Source organism: Chelonia mydas, chromosome 20, assembly GCF_015237465.2.
Source record: "Chelonia mydas isolate rCheMyd1 chromosome 20, rCheMyd1.pri.v2, whole genome shotgun sequence".
Taxonomy (NCBI): domain Eukaryota; kingdom Metazoa; phylum Chordata; order Testudines; family Cheloniidae; genus Chelonia; species Chelonia mydas.
Genome location: NC_051260.2, coordinates 12,861,444 through 12,883,522, shown reverse-complemented (window position 1 = coordinate 12,883,522; position 22,079 = coordinate 12,861,444). Strand labels below are relative to the sequence as shown.

Genomic DNA, 22,079 nt, shown 5'->3' with positions numbered 1-22,079 from the left:
TGAAATGCAACAGGACAAATCCATTTGTAGGAAAAAAAACAGATATTCAGATAATCTCAGGGGTCAAAAACATGAACCAAAACTTTCACACCAGGGTGCTTGAAGTTTGCCTGGTAGGAAGACTTCTCCTATTTCAGTGGGAGCCAGATCAGCCCTCTAAATCCAGAGGAATAAGTAAGCTAATGCCAAACATCTGTTCAGCGTAACAAAGAGAAGGGGTGACTTGATCAGAGTCTGTAAGTACCTATGTGGGGCACAGAAATTTGACAATAATGAGCTCTTCTGTTGAACAAAATTCTGACAAGATCCACTGGATGGAAGTTGAAGCTGGACAAATTCAGACTGGAAAGGCCCAAATATTTAACAGGGTGGTTAACCAAGGGAACAACTTACTAAGGGCTATGGTGGATTCTATATTGGGTGTTCCTTGGATCTGCGTTGGATTGTCCTGCTCTAGGTCCAACAGGGTTTCCTCTGAGGAAGTCCGATGGCCTGTGTTATACAGAAGGTCAGACTAGTTTCCTTCTGGCCTGGGAATCTATACATCTATGAATTACACTAGGCCCCTGTCTGCATCTTTAGGCACTTGGATACCTTTGTAATTTCGTAATGACTAGGCCCCTAATTTCCAGAGGTCTGAGCCCCCACAAATCTCATTGCAGTTGATGGAAGTAGCACAGCATTGTAGATAGAGCACATGGACGGTCTCTAAGCTCCCTGATTCCATTTTAACCCTTGCTTTCCCCGCTGCAGGTTGAACTGGCTACCGGTCAGTTTCCCTACAAGAACTGTAAAACGGACTTTGAGGTGCTCACCAAGGTATTGCAGGAAGATCCTCCCCTGCTCCCAAACAACATGGGCTTCTCCGTGGACTTTCAGTCCTTCGTTAAAGACTGGTGAGTGACCGCCACGCTGCTGGGGAGCCAAGTCCCCGTTCGTGGGCCCCCGAGCCCAGTGGGGGAGAACTGATCTGCTGCATCTGTGGGGCACAGTGTCAGCTGCTGAGGGGCCATGCCATGGTCAGAACTTAAACTGCCCATGAGCCTTTACTACTTCAATAGATGTGACTCAATGAGTGATCTCCTAAGTAGATGGCACAGGGGCCCCCATACCCTGGCAAGGGGCGCCATTTAGGGAGCTGGGGGACCTGCTCCCCCTTTGTTTTGTACTACGGCGGAGCAGGGGCGCCATTTCAAATTTTGGTTGGGGTCCCCCCATGCCCTCCCTAAAAGGCACCTCTGCAGGCCAGCTCCGTTGGTGCAGCATGTAGGGCTCGCGCTGTCAGACCCTGTGCCCCTTCTCCAGGGAGTGGCTCCGGCTGGGGCTGTGCTTCATGGCGGGGGAGCTGGTAACAGTGCTGCAAGTGCCGGATGGCAGCTGGTGGGAAGGGCAGGAGAATGGGCTGCACGGCTGGTTCCTGGCGAGCTACTTGAAGCAGCTGGAGGTAGGAGACTGGCTGCACCGAATGCCTGGGGGGCGGGGGGCATAGGGAGGGAGTGCAGGGGGCTAGGGCCACAAGGGAGTGCAGCGGAGAAGAGGTTACATGAGCATCAGCATAAGTGCTAGGAGGATAAGGGGTGCACGAATAGGGCCATGTGATGTGCGAAGTGCTGTATGGATCTGTGCTGTAAGGGTCTGTGTGGGTGGTTAGCTCAGGATGGAGCTGTTGCCTTCCCCAGACCTGACGTCTGGCCGTGCACCACTAGCTCTGCTCACACTCCCTAACCTGTGTGCAGGGCTGAACCCTGGCAGAGCGCTATCGCCAGCCTGGGGCTTGGCCCGTCTCAGCACTGGGGGAGAGGGCACCTGGGGTTAAGTTGCTAATCAAAAGTTGTGCCCACTAGAGCAGTGGCTCTCAACCTTTCCAGACTACCATACCCCTTTTAGGAGTGATTTGTCTTGCATACCCCAAGTTTCACCTCACTTAAAAACTACTTGCTTACAAAATCAGACATAAAAATACAAAGTGTCACAGCCACGCTACTACTGAAAAACTGCTCGCTTTCCCATTTCCCCCATATAATTATAAAATAAACCGATTGACCTAGAAATATGGTACTTACATTTCAGTGTATAGTATACTGAGCAGTATAAACATATTGTGTGTTTGAAATTTTAGTTTGTACTGACTTTGCTAGTGCTCTTTATGTTGCCTGTTGTAAAACGAGGCAAATATCTAGAAGACCTGTGCAACCCCCGGGGTACGCGCACCCCTGGTGGAGAACCACTGCACTAGAGGAGGTTTGGATTGTAAGGGTTTCTCTGTTGAGAAGCCAGCGTGCTGAGCTGCACAGCTCTGGCTCTTGGGAGGCCTGACTGACCATCGCACTGACACACACCCATGAGGCACTGCTCGGGCCACTCCCAGGGTCACGCAGCACTGACCTCTGCCCCTTGGCTGTTGACAAACCTTTGACCCTGACACAACTGCATGGTGGTGGCAAGGAGGAAAAGCCTCTTAGAGCCCCACATGGCAGTGAACCCCCACTGGCACTCCCGTGGGAACTGGGGAGTCCCAGGCTGGAATTCCAGTGGAGGGGTCTGGAGACGCAAGTCTTTCACAGCCCCTGTCACTCACACATGGATTTCAGATGACAGTGGCCAGCTTCTATCTGACCCTGTTCTATTCTGTAACAACCTTTCACTGCACTGAATAGCTCACTGGGCACTAGGATCATGAAGGAGTAACTCAGGGATGTTCTGCTCTGTTGTGACACTTCCACAGCCAGCTGGAACTGCCATGTGCCACTGAGCTGCAGACAACGGCCTTGGAGAGCTGCTCAGCTGGGGCAGAACCCCCATCTCCTGCACCAAAGCACTAGGCCGTGATGTCTGAGCTAATGGAGAATCTCTGCTATTTGTTAGCAGTGTAGGGCCCAGGACAGCCAGGGGAACCACAAGAGGTACATGGGGCACATACACATCAGCCTGTTCATAACACACTTGCTGAGATAAACAAAGCTGGCCTTCAGAACCAGCCGTTCAGCTCTTACTTTTGACATCAACGTAAGAAATCCCTGTGCACCAAGTGCTTCCACCCTGTAACTTTCATAGTCTTTGCTCAGGCTTGTCTGAGGTGGGATCTTGGGACCTGTCATTCCCAAATCCAGAATTCTCCCCCTGAGAGCAACAGGCTGCGGCACCCGCTCCTCATATGGGACTTTATTCACGGGGATTGAAATGGGCTCCTCCCCACCACCAGCTGAGCTGGACAAAGGTCTGAATGGATTATTGGTAGGACACATCTGAACAGTTCTGACTCCACCCCAAGGCTTGGATTGGGAATATCTTGCTGTATTATCCCCTGATTGTTTTACACTTACATATACGCTGAAAATATGGCTTTATTTGGTGTTTGTATATGTGTTTTCTTTCTTGATGTAGGAATTCGATGCAGTGCTCCTGTCTACTCATTTCTAAGTTATCATCTGCAAAAAAACTAGAGAGCCTAGGCAGCCCTTGGAATCATGGTTAAAGTCATCGTCCCCCGCCCAAATCTGAAATGATGCCCCTGGTCACTAGACGCTCTAGGCTCCCCCCTCGTTGCCTTAACGTTCAGGCCTCCTGCGTGATTGCCTTCCAGGAGATGGGGCATGCTTAGCACTAGGGTCTGGGAGTGCCCAGCCCCCTCAGCACAGGCTACAGCACACAGGGGGCCTGGGGCTGGTACATCTGGTCAGACAGCCTGGCTGTGTACACAAGGGCCAGACAGCTGGGGGGGCTGGTTCAGCAACAGATCAATCCCCATCTCTGCCCTTGGCAGTGACTCTTCCTAGCCAGATGCTTGGTCCAGGGTTAGAGCACTTCCCTAGGCCCTAGAAAACCCAGGTTCAAATCCCTGCTCTGTCCCAGCCTCCTTGGGTGACCTTGAGTGAGGCTCTGGACCTACCCTGCGTGCTGGGGTAAGAACACTTCCTTCCTCCTGCGGGAGTGTGAGGATAAATGTGTTAAAAGGATTGTGAGGTGCCCAGCTACTACGGTGATGAGAGCCAGTTAAGCACTGGACCTGGAGTAGGTGATGTCTCTGTACATCTGCACTGAACCCCGGCCTGTCCTGTTTGCAGGACGCTGTTAGCTTCCCTAATTCCCAGTTCTTGGGCACTCAGCCTCGCAAGCTGCTCAGTCCCCCTCTACCACTGGGCCTTGGTTCTCGTGCCACTGAGCAGCCCAACCTGCACTGCCTCGCTGGCCGTCGGCAAGGCGCCTCCCAAGGGAAGCAGCAGAAACCTAAGTGCTTGGGACAATTCTGCACTGGTGGGAAAGGCCTGTGTGCTAGGGAGCTCTCAAACAATCACTCCCGTGATAAGGGACAAAACAAGTTTCTTGAGCTTGACTGACCCCTAGTGGCTGAGGGTATTGATGAACCTAAGCCCAGAGGGTTGTGTGTGGAGATGTCTAAGACTCTGTATGTGTTTTCTCTCTTCTTAGCCTTACTAAAGATCACAGGAAGAGACCAAAGTACAACAAGCTACTTGTGAGTATCTGACACAGAAATCCGACCTCCTTTCTCCCCGAGCTGCTGGTGGAAAAGCCTCAAATACGGCCCCAGCTGCAATCCCCCTGCTCCATTTCATGCTGTACCAGGGTGAGCCTAGCAGCAGGTATACTGAAGGTCTTGGTGTGATACTGCACACAAGGCTGGGGGAGGCCCTCTGGGTTGCAGAGAGATCTCAGTCAGCAGTCATGCTGCAGTGAATCAGTCAGTCTGTTGAAAAACCGCTGCAGCTCTTCTACATCAAGCCGAATAAGCAGCAAATATGAAATTTTGTATTTTCCACTTCGAGAGAGTGGGGTCTAATGATTAGAGTCAGGGGTTGGGAGTCAGGACTCCTGGGTTCTAATCCCAGCTCTGGCAGAGGAGTAGGGTCTAGTAGTTAAAGATGGGGGGATGGGAAGTCAGGATTCCTGGGTTCTGTTCCTGATGTGGGGAGAGGAGTGCAGTTAGGGATGGGGGGCCTGGGAATTGGAACTCCTGGGTTCTGTCCCCAGCTCTGGGAAGGGAGTGGTGTCTAGTGGTTAGAGCAGGGAGAGGGCTGAGAGTCCTGGGTTCTATTCCCACTTCCGCCACTGAGTTTCTGTAATGCCTTGGGCAAGCCTGTTCTCTTTGCCTTGGTTTTACTCATATTTTAGTCCTTTTTCTTTAATATGAGTCCCCCTCCTCTGTCCACTGTGCAGTAGAACCCCCCTACCCCCACATACTCACTCAGAGCTACTGCCTGCTGCAGTGTAGCAAAAGTCGTGGCAGAGAGGAGCACTGGCAACTGGCAGGGTATTCTACATGTCCTCAAGTGGTGTGTGTGGCTGTGTGTCCCTGATTACATGTCTCTAAGGGGTGTGTGTGTGTCTGTGTGTGTCCCCCTGATTCCATCTCCCCTAAGGGGTACTTGTGTGTTTTTGACTCCATCTCTCCCATGCAGTGTGTGTCTCTGCGAGTCCATCTCTCCCATGGCGTGCATGTGTGTGTCTCCGTGAATCCATTCCCCCATGGGGGGGTATATGTGTGTCCCTCACTCCTTCCTCCCCCCACGGGGGGGGTGTGTGTGTGTGTGTGTTCCCACACTGCTAGCGGGCTGTATCCCTCCATCCCTATTTCCCCCAAGATGCTATGTTCCCCCCAACTCCCCACCATCTCCCATTCCTATGGGCGTTTATGCTCAGGGTCCCTCTGGCTTCCTTTCCAGGAACACAACTTCATCAAGCGTTATGAGACACTGGAAGTGGACGTGGCGTCTTGGTTCAAAGACGTCATGGCCAAGACAGAGTCGCCCCGTACAAGCAGCATTCTCAGCCAGCACCACCTGCCTTTCTTCACCAGGTAGCCACGCGGCCAAAACGACGAGCCGGGGAGGGGGCCATGCCAGCGAGAGCTTACGGCCGGTCACCGCCACAGGGTGGGGACGGGGAGGAGACCCATGGCAGCTGCCCCCCCACCCCCACATCTTTGCAAAAGCAACTCTTCTGAGGCTTGGTTGAACCATTCATTTCACCTGCCCTCCTCGCTCTCTCCTCCAGTGTCGTCAGGGGAAGTGGGGGGGTTTGGTTGTTTTCTCTGGAGTGTGGGTTTATTGCTTCCCTTCCGCTAGAGTCATTGTGTCTCGGGCACCAGCGAGCCGAAGAAGACAAGTCCCTCTCCATCTCTGTCCCATGTTCCCTGGATGGGAAGCCTTTTTCCAACTTGGCTCTGCATCTCCAGCTGGGTGAGAGAAGGCCCCTTTCCAGCCTGGCCCTGCATCTCCAGCTGCTTGGGAGCCTGCAGCCTGCATCCCAGCCGGATGAGAGAAGGCCCTTTCCAGCCTGGCTCTGCATCTCCAGCTGGATGAGAGATGGCCCCTTCCAGCCGTGTCCTGTGTCTCGAGCCAGATGAGAGAAGACCTGTTCCAGTCCTGGCCCTGCATCACTGGCTGGACAAGAGAAGGCTATTTCCAGCCCTGGCTTGCTTCTCCAGCTGGAGAAGAGAGGGCTCTTCCCAACCCTGTCCCGCAACCTCCTTCAGACAAGAAGGCTCTGCTGGGAACCTCATACTTCCCTTGGCCCGGAGCGGTGGCGCATCACCGGTTTATGCCTCTCTCTTCACCCCTCCTGCCCCCCGAGAGACATGGGGAATGGGGAAGGGAGGCTGGGACCCTCACTCACGCACTGTGAACAAAGACACATGACAATTTTTTACTCCTTATTTATTAAGTTTGGACTCTGCGGTGCTGCGGGCTTCCTGCCATGCCCGTCCGCCAGCCACCTGCATTGTTGTATGTCTCTTACTTTTCTCTCGTGGTTTGGGATTGTACTGGGGGAGGGGAAAGGGTGAGGGAGGGGCACACGGGGCGTGCAGCTTCAGACTTCACCTAGGAGCTCAGCCCTTGCCCTCTGTTCATTTCATTTTATTTTGCCTTGTGGGTGGGGCTGGGGTGGGTTTCGGGATTATTCTTGCCAGAAGCAGCTCAGCTGAAGTGATTTATGCTGATGATTTTTTTTTTTTTTTAATCCTGTTTTTGATCTCAGGGGTTTTCCTGTTTCCTTTTTTCCTTCTGGAGTGCGAACAAAAGTTTTTTGTTTTTCTTCTGTCCGCGGCTTTGTATTTACCAAAGTGATTGCTGGGCTGCTGAGCACTGGGAGAACACGGCTGCATGTTGTTTTTCTTTTGCTATTTAAAAGGAGGGAGTGAAAGTGCAAAAAAAGAAAAAAAAGTTAATTCTAGGGGGTAGAAACAAGTGTTTGCAGCCTGCAATCTCCTCCCACCGCGGCAGCTGCGGAGTTGTAAAAATCAAAGACACTAATGAAACTTGAAGTTGTTCTTTTCCCACCACCTCCTTCCTTTAAATCTTGTCAGAGCCCTGGGTTTATTCAGGCTTGTCCTGGGCTGGTGGGAAGGGCGTAGTGGCCAGCAGTGGAATGGTGCTGGTTCAGCACAGCTGCTGTAAGACAGCCCCTCCCGTTTGGCTTCTCAGGAGCTCTGCAGGGGTGTGCCAGCAGACGTAAATCAGTGCAGCCGTGACAACAGCAGAGCTACGCTGGTTGACATCGGCCGGAGGAGCTCAGCCTGGCTCCACCAGTCTCCCCGGTTGACGTTTGCTGAGGATTTGGCTGATAATTGGTTGCATGTCACCTCTTTGGAAGCCTGGGGGGTGTCTTGGGGAAGGGGGCTCCGGTCAGAGCTTTTTGGGGGGCTGTTGATTGTTTGGTTTTTCACTTTCATTCTGATTCGCTGGGGAAGGCAGGTGCCCTCATCAGCTTTGGGAAGCAGGAGGTGAGGAGCATAATCCTGAAAGCCTGTGGGATGAGCTCCGGTCTCCAACCTCCCTTGACCCAGCCTTCTGACGAGACCGTGTAGCTCACAGGGGCTGCGGTTGACTTTCAGCCCATTTTTAGCAGAGGTCTTGGCTTTTTGCCTCCAGAAGGACTTGGGTTTGCTTCCTTTCCCAGCTGCCAACTGGAACGTGGCATGGGCTCCCCTCCAGCAGGTTTGGGTTAGGCTCACCATTTCCCAGCTCCAAGCAGGATTGGGCTCTGCACAGCCCTTGCTGCTGGCTGGGAGAGCTGTACGTCGCTCTGACAGTGCCCCAGGTGCTCAGATCCGATGATGATGGGAAGTTGCTTTACAAATCCCAGCCAAAAAATAGTGACACGGAGAAGGTCAGGTGCCAAGCAGCTTTGGGCTCCAAGGTTCCTTGAGATCCTGAGTCCGGCTGGCAGCTGAGAACCATATTGCACTATTGGCCCCGTTCCTCCAGTCCAGCGATAGACAGAAACCTCCTAGCAAGGGGGCCCACAGGCTGCAGGGTGGCACCACTCATCTTGCCCGGCCTGTTTTTTTCTGTCCAGCACACTGAAACCACTTAGTGCCCATGGTTCTCAGAAAGGGAGGTGGAGCCTGGGTGGGTGGAAACATGGACACAGCTGCCTGGCAGTGCCTTGCACAGTGCTCTGTTCTGCTCTGGGTGGGGTGGACCGGGGACAGTAGTTAAGCATCGGGGTAAAGGAAAGTGTGTATATTGGGTGGGTATGGGATTGCTGGCCTGGCTCTGCAAGGGGATGCCAGAGAGCATCCAGGGCAGGAGGGTGGGCAGAGACCAGCAAAGTGCCTGCTTTATCTCGAGCATCAGGAACAGAGCATTCTGCTGTCCCCACAGGGTCAGCAGGATAGGGAGGTAGGAAGGATCTTCAAACCCAAATGCAAGTTCTGGCACAATACATCGCAGAGCCCCTCTTTCCCCACAAATGGGAGCTGGATGGGAGAGACACCCCCGCGCTAATGTGGCAGCAAGGAAACCTGTCGGACTGTTGGGGTGGGAGGAAGAGGTGCCCCTCTGCCTTAGGGCGGGGGTGGGGTTGGGGGACATGTCTCCTCCTTGGGTCTCCAGGGAGAGCTTACAACTGTTTGGTTCCTCAGTGGTGGATAGCTGTTAATAAAACAGAGGAGGAGCTGAGAGCAGCTGGCACAGGGAACGAAGGGAGCCCTGGCTTCCGACACCCAAAGCTAAATCAGAAAGGTTGTCAAAGAAGCTGTAAACGCAGTGCAGGATACCACGTGTGGCCATTTCCAGGTGGCTTTCTAGATGCCCTGAAGATTAGCCCTGGCCCAAGCCCTCCTTTGCTACCACCTCCCATCTCTTCACAGAGGACTTAGCGAAGACTTCCCGCAGAACCCATTAGCCACAGTCATTCCACCGCTCTGAGGATCTGAAGCCTCTGGCATGGCACTACAGAAAAGCACAGCACTGCCAAGCCTGTGCTACTCCATCCTTGCAAAGAAAATAGCCCTTGGGAGGCATTAAGGAGTTGTTGGTGTTGAATCTGGTCCTGCCAGTCTATTTCCCCTCACATCTCTCCTTCTAAGAGTCACCATTGCCGGCAATCACTGGAGTGGACATTTGCAAGCGCATCCTGCAGTTAGATCAATACAGTTAACTCATCCTCACAATGCAGTTGGCATGGAATTTCGTAGCTGCAGGTGGAAATTATGGGACCAGCTGTATCCTCAGGAATCTAAGTCCTAAGAGCTATAGATTTTGGCTTGTTCTGTTTCTAAATGTGGAAGAGGCCCTCAGTCTGAACAGTGAGAACTTTGTTCCAGTGTGGATGCAGAATAGACTCAGCAGGGTCCCAACTCTACTGCCCTGTGCTAGGCCCAGGGCGAAAGGAGAGAGCCCTCTGGTGGCCCTTTCAGAAGCTGCTGCTGATTGGTGTAGTGATGTGTTACAAGACGTAAAGGGAACTAGTTCTCTAGCCTCAAGGACTTGAAGTCTCAGGCAGACAAGATAGATTGGGATGAGACATGGAATGACAGCGAAAGGCAGGCCTGGAGGGAGCATTGTTGAGGGAAAACGAGAGAGAGGATTTCTGGCACAGAAGATCGGAGGGATTTGTTACTGTAACTAGGAAAGTGCGGGGAGGCTGTTGGTGAACTTGGAAGCAAAGTAAGTTGGGGATGGCGGTGAGTTTTAGGGATGCTTCGGTTTGGAGGCCGAACAGGTAGCGCTGGGCCTGCAGTCTCGGCTTAGTGAAGAAGTTTCAAAAGTTGAAGAGCAAACTAGGCCAGAGAGGGCTGTGCAAAAGGGAGATTAAATCGGGGCAGGGAGCAGAGTTTTATAGGGGAACCCGGCAGGTCCCCAGTAGGAAGCTGTGGAGTGTAAAGCCATGTTTTACCCTCCATGGGTTGGGAGGCACTTGTGCCTTGCTCTAACTCTTGGCCCAGTGTCAGTCAGTGACAATCAAACCACTTACCACGGCAGCTGATATTTGAAGTTGTGGGTTTGAGTGACAGAAGAGAGCGTTAAGTGGGGTACTCAATATAGCAATTTGGCCAGTGTCCGTCACTCCCTGGCATTAGCATGTTGCAGGGACTCCCAGGAAGGTTATTGGACACTGGTTGTACCTGCCCCTGGAGCTACCTTTCCATATGATGCACATAACCTCTTCCATGCCATTTGCCACATGTTCCCAAGAGACCCAAGCAAAGGCCGCTCCGCCAAGGGGATGCATTTGTTTTTGATGTCAGGAGAAAGCTGTTGAGGGTGTTGCCGAGTGGGAGAGCATTAAAAGGAGGGAAGAGATTTTCATGGACCAGACAGGACATGTTGGCTGGAGGTCCATCTACTGTGGAACTGGAGTGCCTTGGATGGGCCCTTGTAGCAGAAGAGGTGGAATTTTACAATGCAAATATCCTCTGGAGAATCCAGCATGTTATCCACACTGAAGGGAAGGCGTAAACAGCTGAGTCTCATTAACTTAACGAAAAGAAAGTTTAAGAGGTGGCTGACCATGGTCTATAAGTACCTATTCAGGGAGCAGATTTCTCAAACCAGAGGGCTCTTTAATCTAGCAGACAAAGGCAGAACGGGATAGAACGGCTGGGAGCTTACGAATTCCACCTGGAACTCAAGGCCCACCTTTTTAATGGGGATAGGGATTAATCAGTAGAACAGCTTGCCAAGGGCTGAGGTAAGAGCTCCACCGCTTGGAGTTTCTAATTGCAGGCTGCACGTCCATCTAAACAACGCCCTCAAGCCCAACCACAAGTCAGTGGGCTGGATGCAGGAATCCGTGGGTTAGGCTCTGCCAGGTGGCCTGATGGTCCCATCTTGCCCGATAGTCTATGAATAGCCGAAAGGGAAGTAGATTGCAAGTGGGTAAGGATCGGGAGGCCCAGCACACAGCCTTCTGCTGGTTCAGTGGGGGTTTCCGGCAGCTTGGCAAGGCACGTTGGGATGGGTGAAGAGCAGAGGTGAGAATCAGAGGTTCGAGTTAGAGCGCCAAGTGAAATGCAGCCCGTGCAGGGCAGAGCAGCAGGGACGGAATGTGGGGGAATGTGCCTTTGGATGGTAGGATAAAGTGGAAATGGTGAGCAGAAGCAGAGAAGGGATTAGTGGAGAAGTAATTGCAATTGACTCTTGGGGAAATGATTTAAAATGCATTAGCAGGAAGCTGCCACAGAGTAGTGTCAGTGCAAGGAATCTGGCTCTTTGGTGTATCCAACTAGCGATACCCTCTGGCGTGGCTGATTGTCTCCAGATCCAGAATTTAGGAATTCTGTGCCTGTGTATCCAATGAAGCATCTAGGCTGATCCTATGGCAGAGAGAGGTTTTTGGCGGGATCCGAGCAGTACCATGAACAGCAGAGCAGCAAATGCTGCCCGTGCTGCAAGATCATCTCTCAAGGAACTGGTGCAGTCGCCTTAAGAGGCTGTAAATCACTCCCCAGGCGAGCTTCGAATTTGACGATCACCCAGAAAACAGCCACCAGATCCGAAGAGGCAGAAGTTTTCAGGTTGGGTTCTTGTTGCTGTTCAAACCCCTCTTGCTCTGTTTGATTAACAGCCACAGCAGTAGGTTGGCTCCACCCGACAGATGCTGATGGTCAATATTTACCAGGTAGCCCAAGAAGTCTTCAACCTAGTGACATTAGGCGTGCAAGGATTTGATTGTATATGAATTTCAGCCGACAGAGAGCCAGAGTCCACTATTGTCTCAACCCCTAATGTTCAAAAGACATGGATCAGGCCCTTCAAAATAATGAGATTAGCTTAAAAATCAGCTGATCATTTTGGGTTTCTTTTCATTTACCTTCTGGCTTTTGAGCCTTTAGCGGGGGTCTCACTTTCAAGCTTTTCTAGGGCTAATAACTAAAGGAAAGCGGAGATTCTCCTGTAATCACAGGATTCCAGGAGCTGAGAGCTTTAAGATACCAAATATTGCAATAAAAATACAGGCTTGACGACACTGACCTGATCCTCAGCTACTGTAAATCAGCGTCACTCTATTGACTTCAGTGGAGAGATGCTGATTTACACCAGTGGGGGATCTGTTCCCATTGACTCTAATGGAATGATGGCCATTTACACCAGCTGGAGATTTTCCTCATTGACTGCAGCGGAGTGACACCAATTTACACCAGCCAGGATCTGGTGGAATCTGTCTTTGATTTTTAACTACTAAGAGTCAGATTTTTTCATGTGCTCAGCTCCCCAAAACCAGGGCCAAGTCTTCATCAGTGCACCTGTGTAGGCACTTACCTGACATGACCACTTGTTCCGTGGATGCTGTTGGGTGCTGAGACCTTTTGAAAACCCAGATGTTTCATTTCAGTGCTGACATGAGAGCTGAGCCCTTTAAGGAAATGTGGCCTTTAAGGCAGGTCTTTTCAAAGGAGACCCTTGGCTCTCAGGTTCAGGGGCCTGTTTGCTAGATGCTGCACAGACACACAGTGAGAGACGGTCCATGTCCCGAAGACCTCACAGTCTAAATAGCCAAAAGGTGGGTGGGGAAACTGAGGGCCAGTGACAGAGCCAGGAGTAGAACCCAGGCCTCCTGAACCCCACTCCAATGCCCCAGTTAGAATCTGATCCTTCCAACTCTACCATTGGGGCTGACCCTGCCTCATTAATGTGTGTGATTTCAACTGGGCTGTTAATATGGGCCTCTCTTCCGCAGAGCAGTTCACTGCATGCTTGGCTCTTGCTGGTTTTGTGCGGTGCCGTGCTGAACTGGTGTCTTGAGTGAGGGTTGCTAGATCAAAGCAGTTATCGGCTAAGTGCTGAGACTGGATCGGATCCAGGATTTTGGAAAGGCATCACAGTTTGGGAGCGGGCAGGGGTTTGCGAAAGTACTGGCTTCCAATGAGGGGTTGTAACCTAAGAGTTTGCAAAATTGCTTCCAGTCATCTTAGAATCTCTGACCGGTAGGGGGCGCACTCCCGGTCCCTTTCACTTCAGCTGAGATCAGGCCCTGCCTCTTAAGGGGACAGCCCCACTTTTCACTCAATGTTTCTGACATTCCCACGGTGATATAACCTAAATTGAACACAGACCCCACGGTAGGGATGGGGTGGGTGGGTGGACGACAAAGGCTTTTTCGATAGTTTAAATGTTGGGATGTTTTTTCAAGGAGAAGAAGAATTGCCAGGATTGGGGGGAGGGTAGAAAAATGCAGTTTTATTGCATTTTTTTAAATTATTTTTTTATGTTTTAATTTAGAACAAATCTCTGTTAATATTATTTTAATTCGGGTGGTTACGTGTTTTTTAATCGCAGATCTGACATCTGCTCTTATTTTATTATATTTTTTCTGTGTGTGTGGGAGGGTGTGTGTGTGTGTGTGTGTGCAGGTGTGTGCATGCATTGAACTGGGGATTTTAAAGAAAACAAAAAACAAACAAAAAAATTCATGCCAAAGGTAGGGCAGAGAATAGCTGGATAGACAATTATATTCTAGGTATTAGCATTTGACTATATTATCTATATATTATATTATATTATTATATTATTATAAATTCGCATGTTAAAACCTAATAGGCGTAACTTCTATCTTATATGGAAAGAGACTTAGCTTTTGATTGCTTGTACATTCAGTCACTCATCTGTCTTGATTCTTGGAGAGCTGACTTGAATCTAATAAGCTTTAGTAGTTTCCCCAAGGTGGGGCTACTGGCTTTATACCTTTTAGTAGCCACCAAAAAAAATTGAAAAGAAAAAACCTTGGGTGTAATTTTCAAAAGCCCCTAAATAACCCAGGAACCTAAGTCTTATTTTCAAAAGTGATTTAGGCACTTAGAGGCCTCGTCATCATTGAAGGTAAATGGGCACCTTGGGCACATTTGAAAATGGAGTATAGGCGCTTTTGAAAATTGAACCCGTTGTCTTTTAAAAAGGTGTCATTTGGCCAAAGTTGAATAGAGAGGTCTGGAAGCAGAGTGACTGGCAGTCCTAGATCACGACAGCAAAAATCAATTCAGGGTACAGGGGGCACCACCAATATGTGTCTTTAAGTTTCTTGCAGAGCTGGCTGATTCTTGAATCGAAATCCACGCTTTACCATTAATGTTACAGCTACACCAGGATTCTCACTGGCCAGCTGTTTAGCTTTAAGTTTGCTCAAATATCCCTTTGCCCTTCCCTCTTCACTCTCAGTAGTTGCAGGAAATCCAAACCTTACAAATTATTTATTGGCCAGCAGAAATTTTTTGCGTGCGTTTTATGTGTCCTTTAAATGTATTGTATTTTTTTTTTTAAATCTTCCCCCTTTACTTTCCTTTCCATGGGATATATTGATATTTATCTACCGCGCTCTCTCTCTCTCTCTCTCTCTGCTTAGAGCTGGTATGTGGAGTGAGGAGTAGGCGGTGGCATTTTATTGGGGAGAATTGAGCCATCCATAAACTCGGGAGAGAGATTTCCTCTCTCGTGATTTGGCAGCTCTACAAATAAAGTCAGATGGTTTCCTTTTATTCTCTCACTCTGCAGTGACATTTTAAAGAAACGATTATCATAGATGGGAGCCAAAAATCTTTGCCTCTTGAAAGATTTTCCTAGAGTGCCATGAATGGATGTGGGGGCGCTTGAATGCAACGTGGGATCTGCTTCCCACCTTGGAAACTCTCTGAGAGGCTTACAGGCTGACAGCTCAGAAGAAGGGGGAGGGGAGTTATCGGGGAGCCAGCCTCCCACTGAGTGTGATGGGCTCTGGGTCTGGCTTGCGGCGAATGAGGGCCAGGAAACAGTGGTAGCAGGTATAGAGGGCAGCAGGGATTAGCACTGAGTGGGAGGAGCAAGAGTGTGGAAGTAGAAGTAGCTGGGGTGTGTGGGTGTGGCCAGGATGTGTGGGAGGGGCCAGAGGAGGAGCCATCACCTTCAGCGAACAGTGCAATGGATGAGAAGGGTATCTAAGCAGGGAGAATTACGTCCCCAAGTTGGGATTGTAATGAATGCTGAGAGCCAGAATCCAGCATTTAGGCCACGGGAGAGGGGGCTGGGGGTTGTCATGGGTTTCCCCCATCTTTTCTTGAGGCAGGAAACACCGGCTCCCACTTCCATTCTCTGGCAAGCCCAGCATATGTTCAGGGCTTTTTTGGTAGTGTATTAATAATGCTGGGTTTTTTACACTGCGATTTAATATTACACCAGTGTTTGAAAAAAAGCCATTAAAATAGGGGTTGGGGTGGGTTTTTTGGTTTTGTTTTGTTTCATTTTGTAGCAGCTAAATGTGTTAGAAATGCCAAAGCATTTAAAGATTTTAATGGGGTGGGGCAAAGAAAGGGGCACCATGGCATTTTCAGGGCATCACCTGGTTTATTAAAGCTGCCTTGGATTTTGTCCAGTGTAAATTTCTCCACCCGCTTCCCCTCCACCCCCCACCCCCTTGACAGGGTAAGGAGAGTTAAACTGCGCCTCCTGTTGGCTGAGTAGAGGAATGTTCTCAGGTATGAAGCTGATCTCCGCTCACAGTGCTGGCCTAAGGCCTCAGAATCACAAAAGTCACACTTGACCCCTATGTGAACTAGGAGTCAGGACTCCTAGATTCTGTCCCCAGCTCTGGGAGGGGAGTGGGGTCTAGTGGGTAGAGCAAGGGAGCACTAGGAGTCAGGACTCCTGGGTTCTGTTTTGAGTTTTGGGAGGAGAGTGGGGTCTACTGGTTAGAGCAGGGGGTGTCGGGAGTCAGGACTCTTGGCTTCTATCCCCAGGTCTGGGCTCTAGTGATTGCAGTAGGGGGGACTAGGAGTCAGGATTCTTGGGTTCTGTTCCCAGCTCTGGGAGGAAAATGGCATCTAGTGGTTAGAGCAGGATGACTGGAAGTCAGGACTCCTGGGTTCCATTCTTACAAGGAGCCTAGGCCTTGTGACGAGATCAGTTTCGCTTTGTGTGTGTGTGTGTGTGTGTGTGTGTGTGTGGGTGTGTGTGTGTGGTTATGATGGCTTGCGATTTATGCGACGCTGAATTCTTTCCTAAATCCCATTATCTTGAAGGAGGCAAACTCTCAGCCTGCAGCATTGGGTCGTGCAACGTTCATTCCCCTTTTTGCAACTGTTAAGTGTGCTTCGTGACTTTCAAAAGGGCGAATCTGCGTCAAAGGGGCAGTGGAAGGGAGGAGTTTCCTGCGCAGATATTGTTAAAAAAGTATCTTTTGCTAAACTTCCGTCTGGAAGGCTGCATCTTCCCTAGGAAACCAGGTGTCTTAACCCATGTTAAATAAGATGCCAGCAGCTTATAGTTTTCACACTTGTTGGTAGATTGAGGGGTCGCCTCGACCTTCTGGTTTGTGTGAAAACTACACAGTGCTTTGTCTTCCCTAGGATCTTACCTAACATGGATTAAGAACACACCTTGTTTCTTACTGAAGACACTGCCCACTGTCAGACAGGGCGCTGGGCTAGATGGACCATTGATCTGACCCAGTATGGCTGTTCTTATGTTCTTAACTGATGGAGCCCGTTGGGTTAATAGACCTGTAGAGCACCAGTCCCAAGCTTGGAAGGAGCGCTCTCTCCCTTCCGAATTCAGGAATCATGTTGACATTTTCACGAATTGTGTGTGTTATTCCTGAGCATGGGCATCTTACTTGGCTCTCCCAAGTTGCCTGTAGTAACTTGACTGGTTCTTAGTCCCCTTTTCTCCCTCAGTCGTAGTCCAGACGACATGTCAAGCTTGTTGTCCCTCTGCTACCCACCAAGCTGGTCTTGTTAATCTCAGTGGGTTTCTTGGATTTAAAATAAAAAAAGAGAGAGAACAAAAAACCCACAAAATATTTTAAAAGGAAATTGTTGCTTATTTTAATAGTTTTTTTTTTACTCTGTTTGTAGAAACCCTCTTAGAAGCTTGAAAATAAAAAATTCTTTCCCTAAATGGTTGTCTCTTTCCACTCAGCAAATGTCTCCAGTATGAAACCTTCTGTTTCTACAACCGCTTTCTTCCCAAAGTGATTGAATCCATAGTGATCTCCTTGCCCAGCAGTGAAATGCAGCCACGTCTGGGTGCAATACCACAGCTTTTTAATGGCACACGGCAATGCTGCACAATGGGCAGCCCTGAAATGCAGCCACCTCTCAGCTGAGATACTGCAGCTGTTCAGTGGCACACAGGAATCACTCATGCAGCGCTGAAATGCAGCCCCCTCTGTGTGGGGTGCTGCAGCTGTTTAACAGTTGCATAGCAACCGTATGCAAGTCAAAAGGTGAAGAATCATGGCTTGATTTGAAAATGGAAGGGGGTGGGGATTAGGGTGACAGAAGGTAATTTACTCATATTGGAATTAACCCAGACATCAGGATTAACTGAATTTGAGTAGGATAGCTCCAGGAGCTCCTTACTGACCCTAAGCAAGGACCTTGGTTTTATGTTTCATTGGAAAGACTAAAGCCTATTCACCAGGGAATTGATAATGTTCTTCCTCTGGGTTTAAAAATAAAACTATATCTGGAGAGGTGAGTTGAATTAAAGGTCAGATCTGATAAAGTGCTAAAACGGGAAACCATTTTTACACAATGTCTGAGGCAGGTAAATAGATTTTTGCTACATTTCCAGAAATTGTTCTCTTTCCGAGGACCCCCGTTGTCTGTTAAAATGACAGCTCTGTTCATGAAACAAAATAATTTTCTGTTACCTGTGAGTGTGGGGCTTCCAACTGATTTGTTTAAAAAATAATTACATGCTAATTAACACAGAAATTGGTGCAAAAATAATCATTTAGAATTTACCTTTCCAGCGACTTTTTTGTTTGGTTGGGGTTTTTTGTTTGTGTGGGTGTCTGTGATTCGATGGATTTAAATGTACAATTTTTACTATTCTCATGCCTCTTCCTAAAGGGATGGAGGAGCCAGTTGCTAGGGCATGGGATTGAGAGCCAGGACTCCTGGGTTCTATTCCAGGGTCTGCATCACAGTGCCGCTGTAGGTAAGTCACTTGGCTGCTCTGTGCTCAGTTTCAGTCTTACCAACCTCAAGAGTTCAAAAAGCATGAGTCAGGCTTGAAAAATGAGGTGATTGGTTTAAAAATCAAGCGGGGTTGGTTGTGTTTAATAATAAGGGGGGGGGGGGGGATTTGCCTTCTGGGTTTTGAGCCAGCAGGAGGTCACATTTTCAAGCTTTTTCTCCTCAATCACAAGGGCCAGAAACTTTTTTTTTTTTTTAAATGAAAACTCAGATTCTCACTCAAATCACCTGGCTGCTGGAGCTGGGGCTTTAAGAAAAGCACCAGATATTGCAAGGATCCTGACAAAATCCTGAGAGTCTCAGCACTACAGGTTTTAGCTTGTTTGGGTCTCTCCGAAGGGACAGATGGGTCAGTTGATAGAGCCCAAGATTTTGAGGTAAGACTCCTGGCTGTGCATCGCTGTGCGGTTCTAGGTAAGTGTGCCTCAATTTCTCTCTTGCCAAATTGGGCGTGTGCAGGGAATGATGCTGATCGTTCTTGTTAAAGGGAGTTGCTTGGAACTTCAAAAAGCATCCACAGTCGGGGCCAGTTTCCCCCACAAGTGGGGGCACCCAGAACCTGTCCAGAAGTGTCACAGTGGAAGCTGTTGGGGGCTTGTGTACTTTTGAAAATTCTTTACATTCCCAAAGGGGAGCCGTGCCCTGAACAAGTCGCATCTATCCTATGAAAAGCCCTTCGCAAACAGATTCTTTTAAGATTTTCCTGGGTGTCTGCCTCTCGCTGTGCTGTCGGCTGAGGCCTCCCTTGTCAGGCAGCATCGGAGCGGGAAAAACGTCCGAGTTGTGCAGACAGTGTGACAGCAGGGTTTCAGTTGTCAAGAGCCCTAAGCTTTTAGTCAGCGCAGCAGCTGCTGAGCAGCAGAGGTGGGTGGAGCAGCCTTGAGAGGGGATTAGCTGAATTGCTTTTTTGCAAAGGCTTGTTTTGCTGGAGGAGTTAAATGCAGTCTGTTCATCGGGGTCCGATCCAGCACTTAGTCCCAATCAGGATTGGGTCCTTAAACAACCCTGGGAAAACATCCATAATTTTAAAATTGTCCCAAACTGTCTGTCTTCCTCCGTAGCTGCAGGCTTCAATGCTGGTGTCTACATCTTAAAATTGGAGAGGGTGCAGAGAAGAGCCTCCAAAGCGATCTGAGGAGTGGAAAATAATGCTGTTCGGTGAAAGGGTTTAAGAGCCCGGTTAGCTCACCAAAAAGAAAAGCAAACGGTGTCTTGTTTATGGCATAACCTCCTGGGCTGTAATGGGCCCTTTAGTCTAGTGCTGAAAGATCGAACAAGAACCAATGGCTGGAAGTTAAAGTCGGTCAAATTCCAAATAGAAATAAGGCAGGTTTTTAACGGGGAGGGAGATTGATCAGTATTACAAACTCCTAGGGAAGAGGTGGATTCTGCAACTCCCAAAGCTTTCAAATCCAGACTGGCTGCCTTGGTGACAGGTGCATTAGCCAAACAAGTTCTTGGGCTCAGCGGTAAATGCATGAAATGCAATGGCTTCTGCTATACAGGAGGTCAGACCAGATAATGTAACGGTCCTTTCTGGCTTTAACCTCTGTGAATTCTACCTCCTGCATTACCCTGGTTAATGATTTCCTATTCCAGAGGGTTCAGCATCTGTCCTGATGCAGGAAACAGAACCACGCCTCATCCCCTAGGTGCTGCGAACAGAGATGGATGGAGCCCTTGCTCCCTGTGCTGGATAGTTCTTTTCCCCTCCTGCTTCCGTGAGATCATGAGCTGTCGGACAGGAATGCCCCGAATTTGAGATTTGCCCAACTGACAGTAGCTGAAGCTTGACACCCCCAGACTTGTTCTAGATGCAGCGGGACTGGCCTGGCTTGGGCAGAGAGATGCATGACAGAAGGGTGTTACTGGCCAATCCAGGCTCCAGAGGGAGAGGCCGGCTCGTTTCCTTCTCTCCCATCTAGTTTTAACCTCTGTGTCAATGTAGTTCTGTGCACAAATGAGACAGCAGAAATGACCCTTTCTAACACCCAACTGGGCTCCTGCCCATGCGTGCATTGGAGCCAGATCTGCTGCTTAGAGTGACAAACAAACTGCGGAGCCAGTGCAGCTACAGGAGAGTGAGCTGGAGTCTACTCCTGTCAGTTGCCCTTGTGCATTACCCTTGATAGCAATGGGGCCATGCAGGGGTTACGGGGGTATCGTTGGGGGGGTGGGGTGAGGCTGTGTGGAGTGGTGGGGGTAGGGCCGCAGCACAGGGGTTACTGAGGATAGAATGGTTAGTGATTGGGTTCCTGACACTGCAGGGAAGCTTTTAATAAAAATCCGAGTTTTATTATTGTTCCAGCCAGGTTTGAAAATCCCCGTCTTTAACAAAACAACTTCTGGGGCCAAAAATTAGAAGCAACAGGGTCTGGAGAGCAGCAGGGGACAGTCGACGCTAAAGCACAGGCCTGGGAGTCAGAACTCCTGAGTTCTACTCTCAGCTCTGGGTGGGGGGGGGATCTAGTGTTTAGAGCAGGGGGGAATAGGCTAGCAGAGAGGACTCTGGGAGGGCAGTGTGGTCTAGTAGTGAGGAGATTGAACCAGGACTCCTGGGTCCTATTTCCAGCTCTGAGTAGGGGCGGGGTCCTAGCACTGTAGTAATAATTGGGCCTACAAAGTATACAAATAATTGGCCCTACCGCTTTTGGGAGCCTAACTGGGAAGTGGATAAAAGTTCATAAAGTGTCACAACAACCTATAACAACAAAGGCTGGTGGGAAAAGATGCAAAAGGGAGACAGACAGACAGAATTAGTCCAAACAAAAAAACCTCCTGATACCACTCAAGGACTGTGTTATGATCATGCCCGGTAAACTACGGGAGTGTGGGACCTGATGTCAATGAAGTAAAAATTGGTATGTCAGAAATGAGGCTTAGTTGGGGAACAAAATCCTGAAGGGATGGGCTAGGCCACCTGTCTCCCTTTGGGGGGTCCTTAAAAAAAGTGATTTTGGGGGGAAATACGGTTGTGGAAGTGGGAGTCAGAGTGCAACAAGTGCTGAGGGGAAGGAGCAAACTTCATCATCATGGCTGCCACCCCTGCCTGAGATGCACCGGGACACGACTGGGCCTTCCTTGTCCTGCTCCAAAGAGATGTCCGGGCCAGAGAGAGTGACCCAGACAACATCACCACCTGCACTGACTCCGGCTAAAGCCCGACCCCACCTGGGATGTGAGACTATTTCTTCACCTGCCCCCCTCCTCTCCACGGGTCCTTTTCCTTCCCTACCTTCTTCTCTTCCCTCCTTATGCCTTCTGGCAGAGCCGGCAAAGACTGTATATTTTGCAATGCCCTAAACAGCCCAGCGCTGGTACAAGTTTGCCAGGTCTCAGAGTGGCTGATCAGTCCCTGCGTGCCGCTGTTTCTCCAGCAGGGAGGTGGCAAGTGAGAGTCAACGGTAGAAGGAGAAGCTGCATCCCTTGCATCTTCTCTCCCCTCTTGCATGTGTTTAATGTGCAAATGCATTACCCACTTTTCCTTCTCTTCTGCGTCTTTAATAAGAGGGCAAAGGGGTGTTTAATGGGCTGTTTGCTGGGGGACTAAGCAGGCTGATGGCTCTGGTTACCAAACCCCAAAGCTTAATGTCAAATAGGGACAGGGTCACGTTAACGTCTTTCACTCTTTGGGCCCTTCTATTCCATCTACATTAACTCAACAGCCGTGAGACAGGGATTAAGCCAGGACTGGCTGTGTGACCTCGGCCAAGGCCTTTGAACCGTGTGCCTCATTTTCCTCTCCTGGGGGTAACACATCCCTGCCTTGTTGGGCTGGGTGTGGGTATCTCCACTCTCCAGTCCAGCTGTTGTTTCATTGTCCTAGCCAGTGATCCATGAAAGCCGCTGCAAATTATCTGTGTTCCACCTTGCAGCTCTTCCCCTC

General features: G+C 49.8%; 1 protein-coding gene across 16 annotated transcripts in view; it reads left to right on the top strand.

Moving 5' to 3' along the window:
* MAP2K7 (mitogen-activated protein kinase kinase 7) overlaps window positions 1–22,079 on the top strand; it is a 74,119-nt gene that overhangs the window by 38,636 nt on the left and 13,404 nt on the right. For 3 of the 16 annotated variants that reach the window (XM_037887762.2, XM_037887761.2, XM_037887764.2), the window contains 3 exons: window positions 754–896; window positions 4,429–4,474; window positions 5,682–5,815. In XM_037887762.2, the coding sequence (XP_037743690.1) occupies window positions 754–896; window positions 4,429–4,474; window positions 5,682–5,815 (323 nt within the window). Of the gene's footprint in view, window positions 1–753; window positions 897–4,428; window positions 4,475–5,681; window positions 5,816–6,083; window positions 17,109–18,067; window positions 18,156–20,401; window positions 21,372–22,079 lie in introns of those variants that run through there. The other 13 variants (XM_043533253.1, XM_043533252.1, XM_043533251.1 and 10 more) reach the window with 9 other exon arrangements.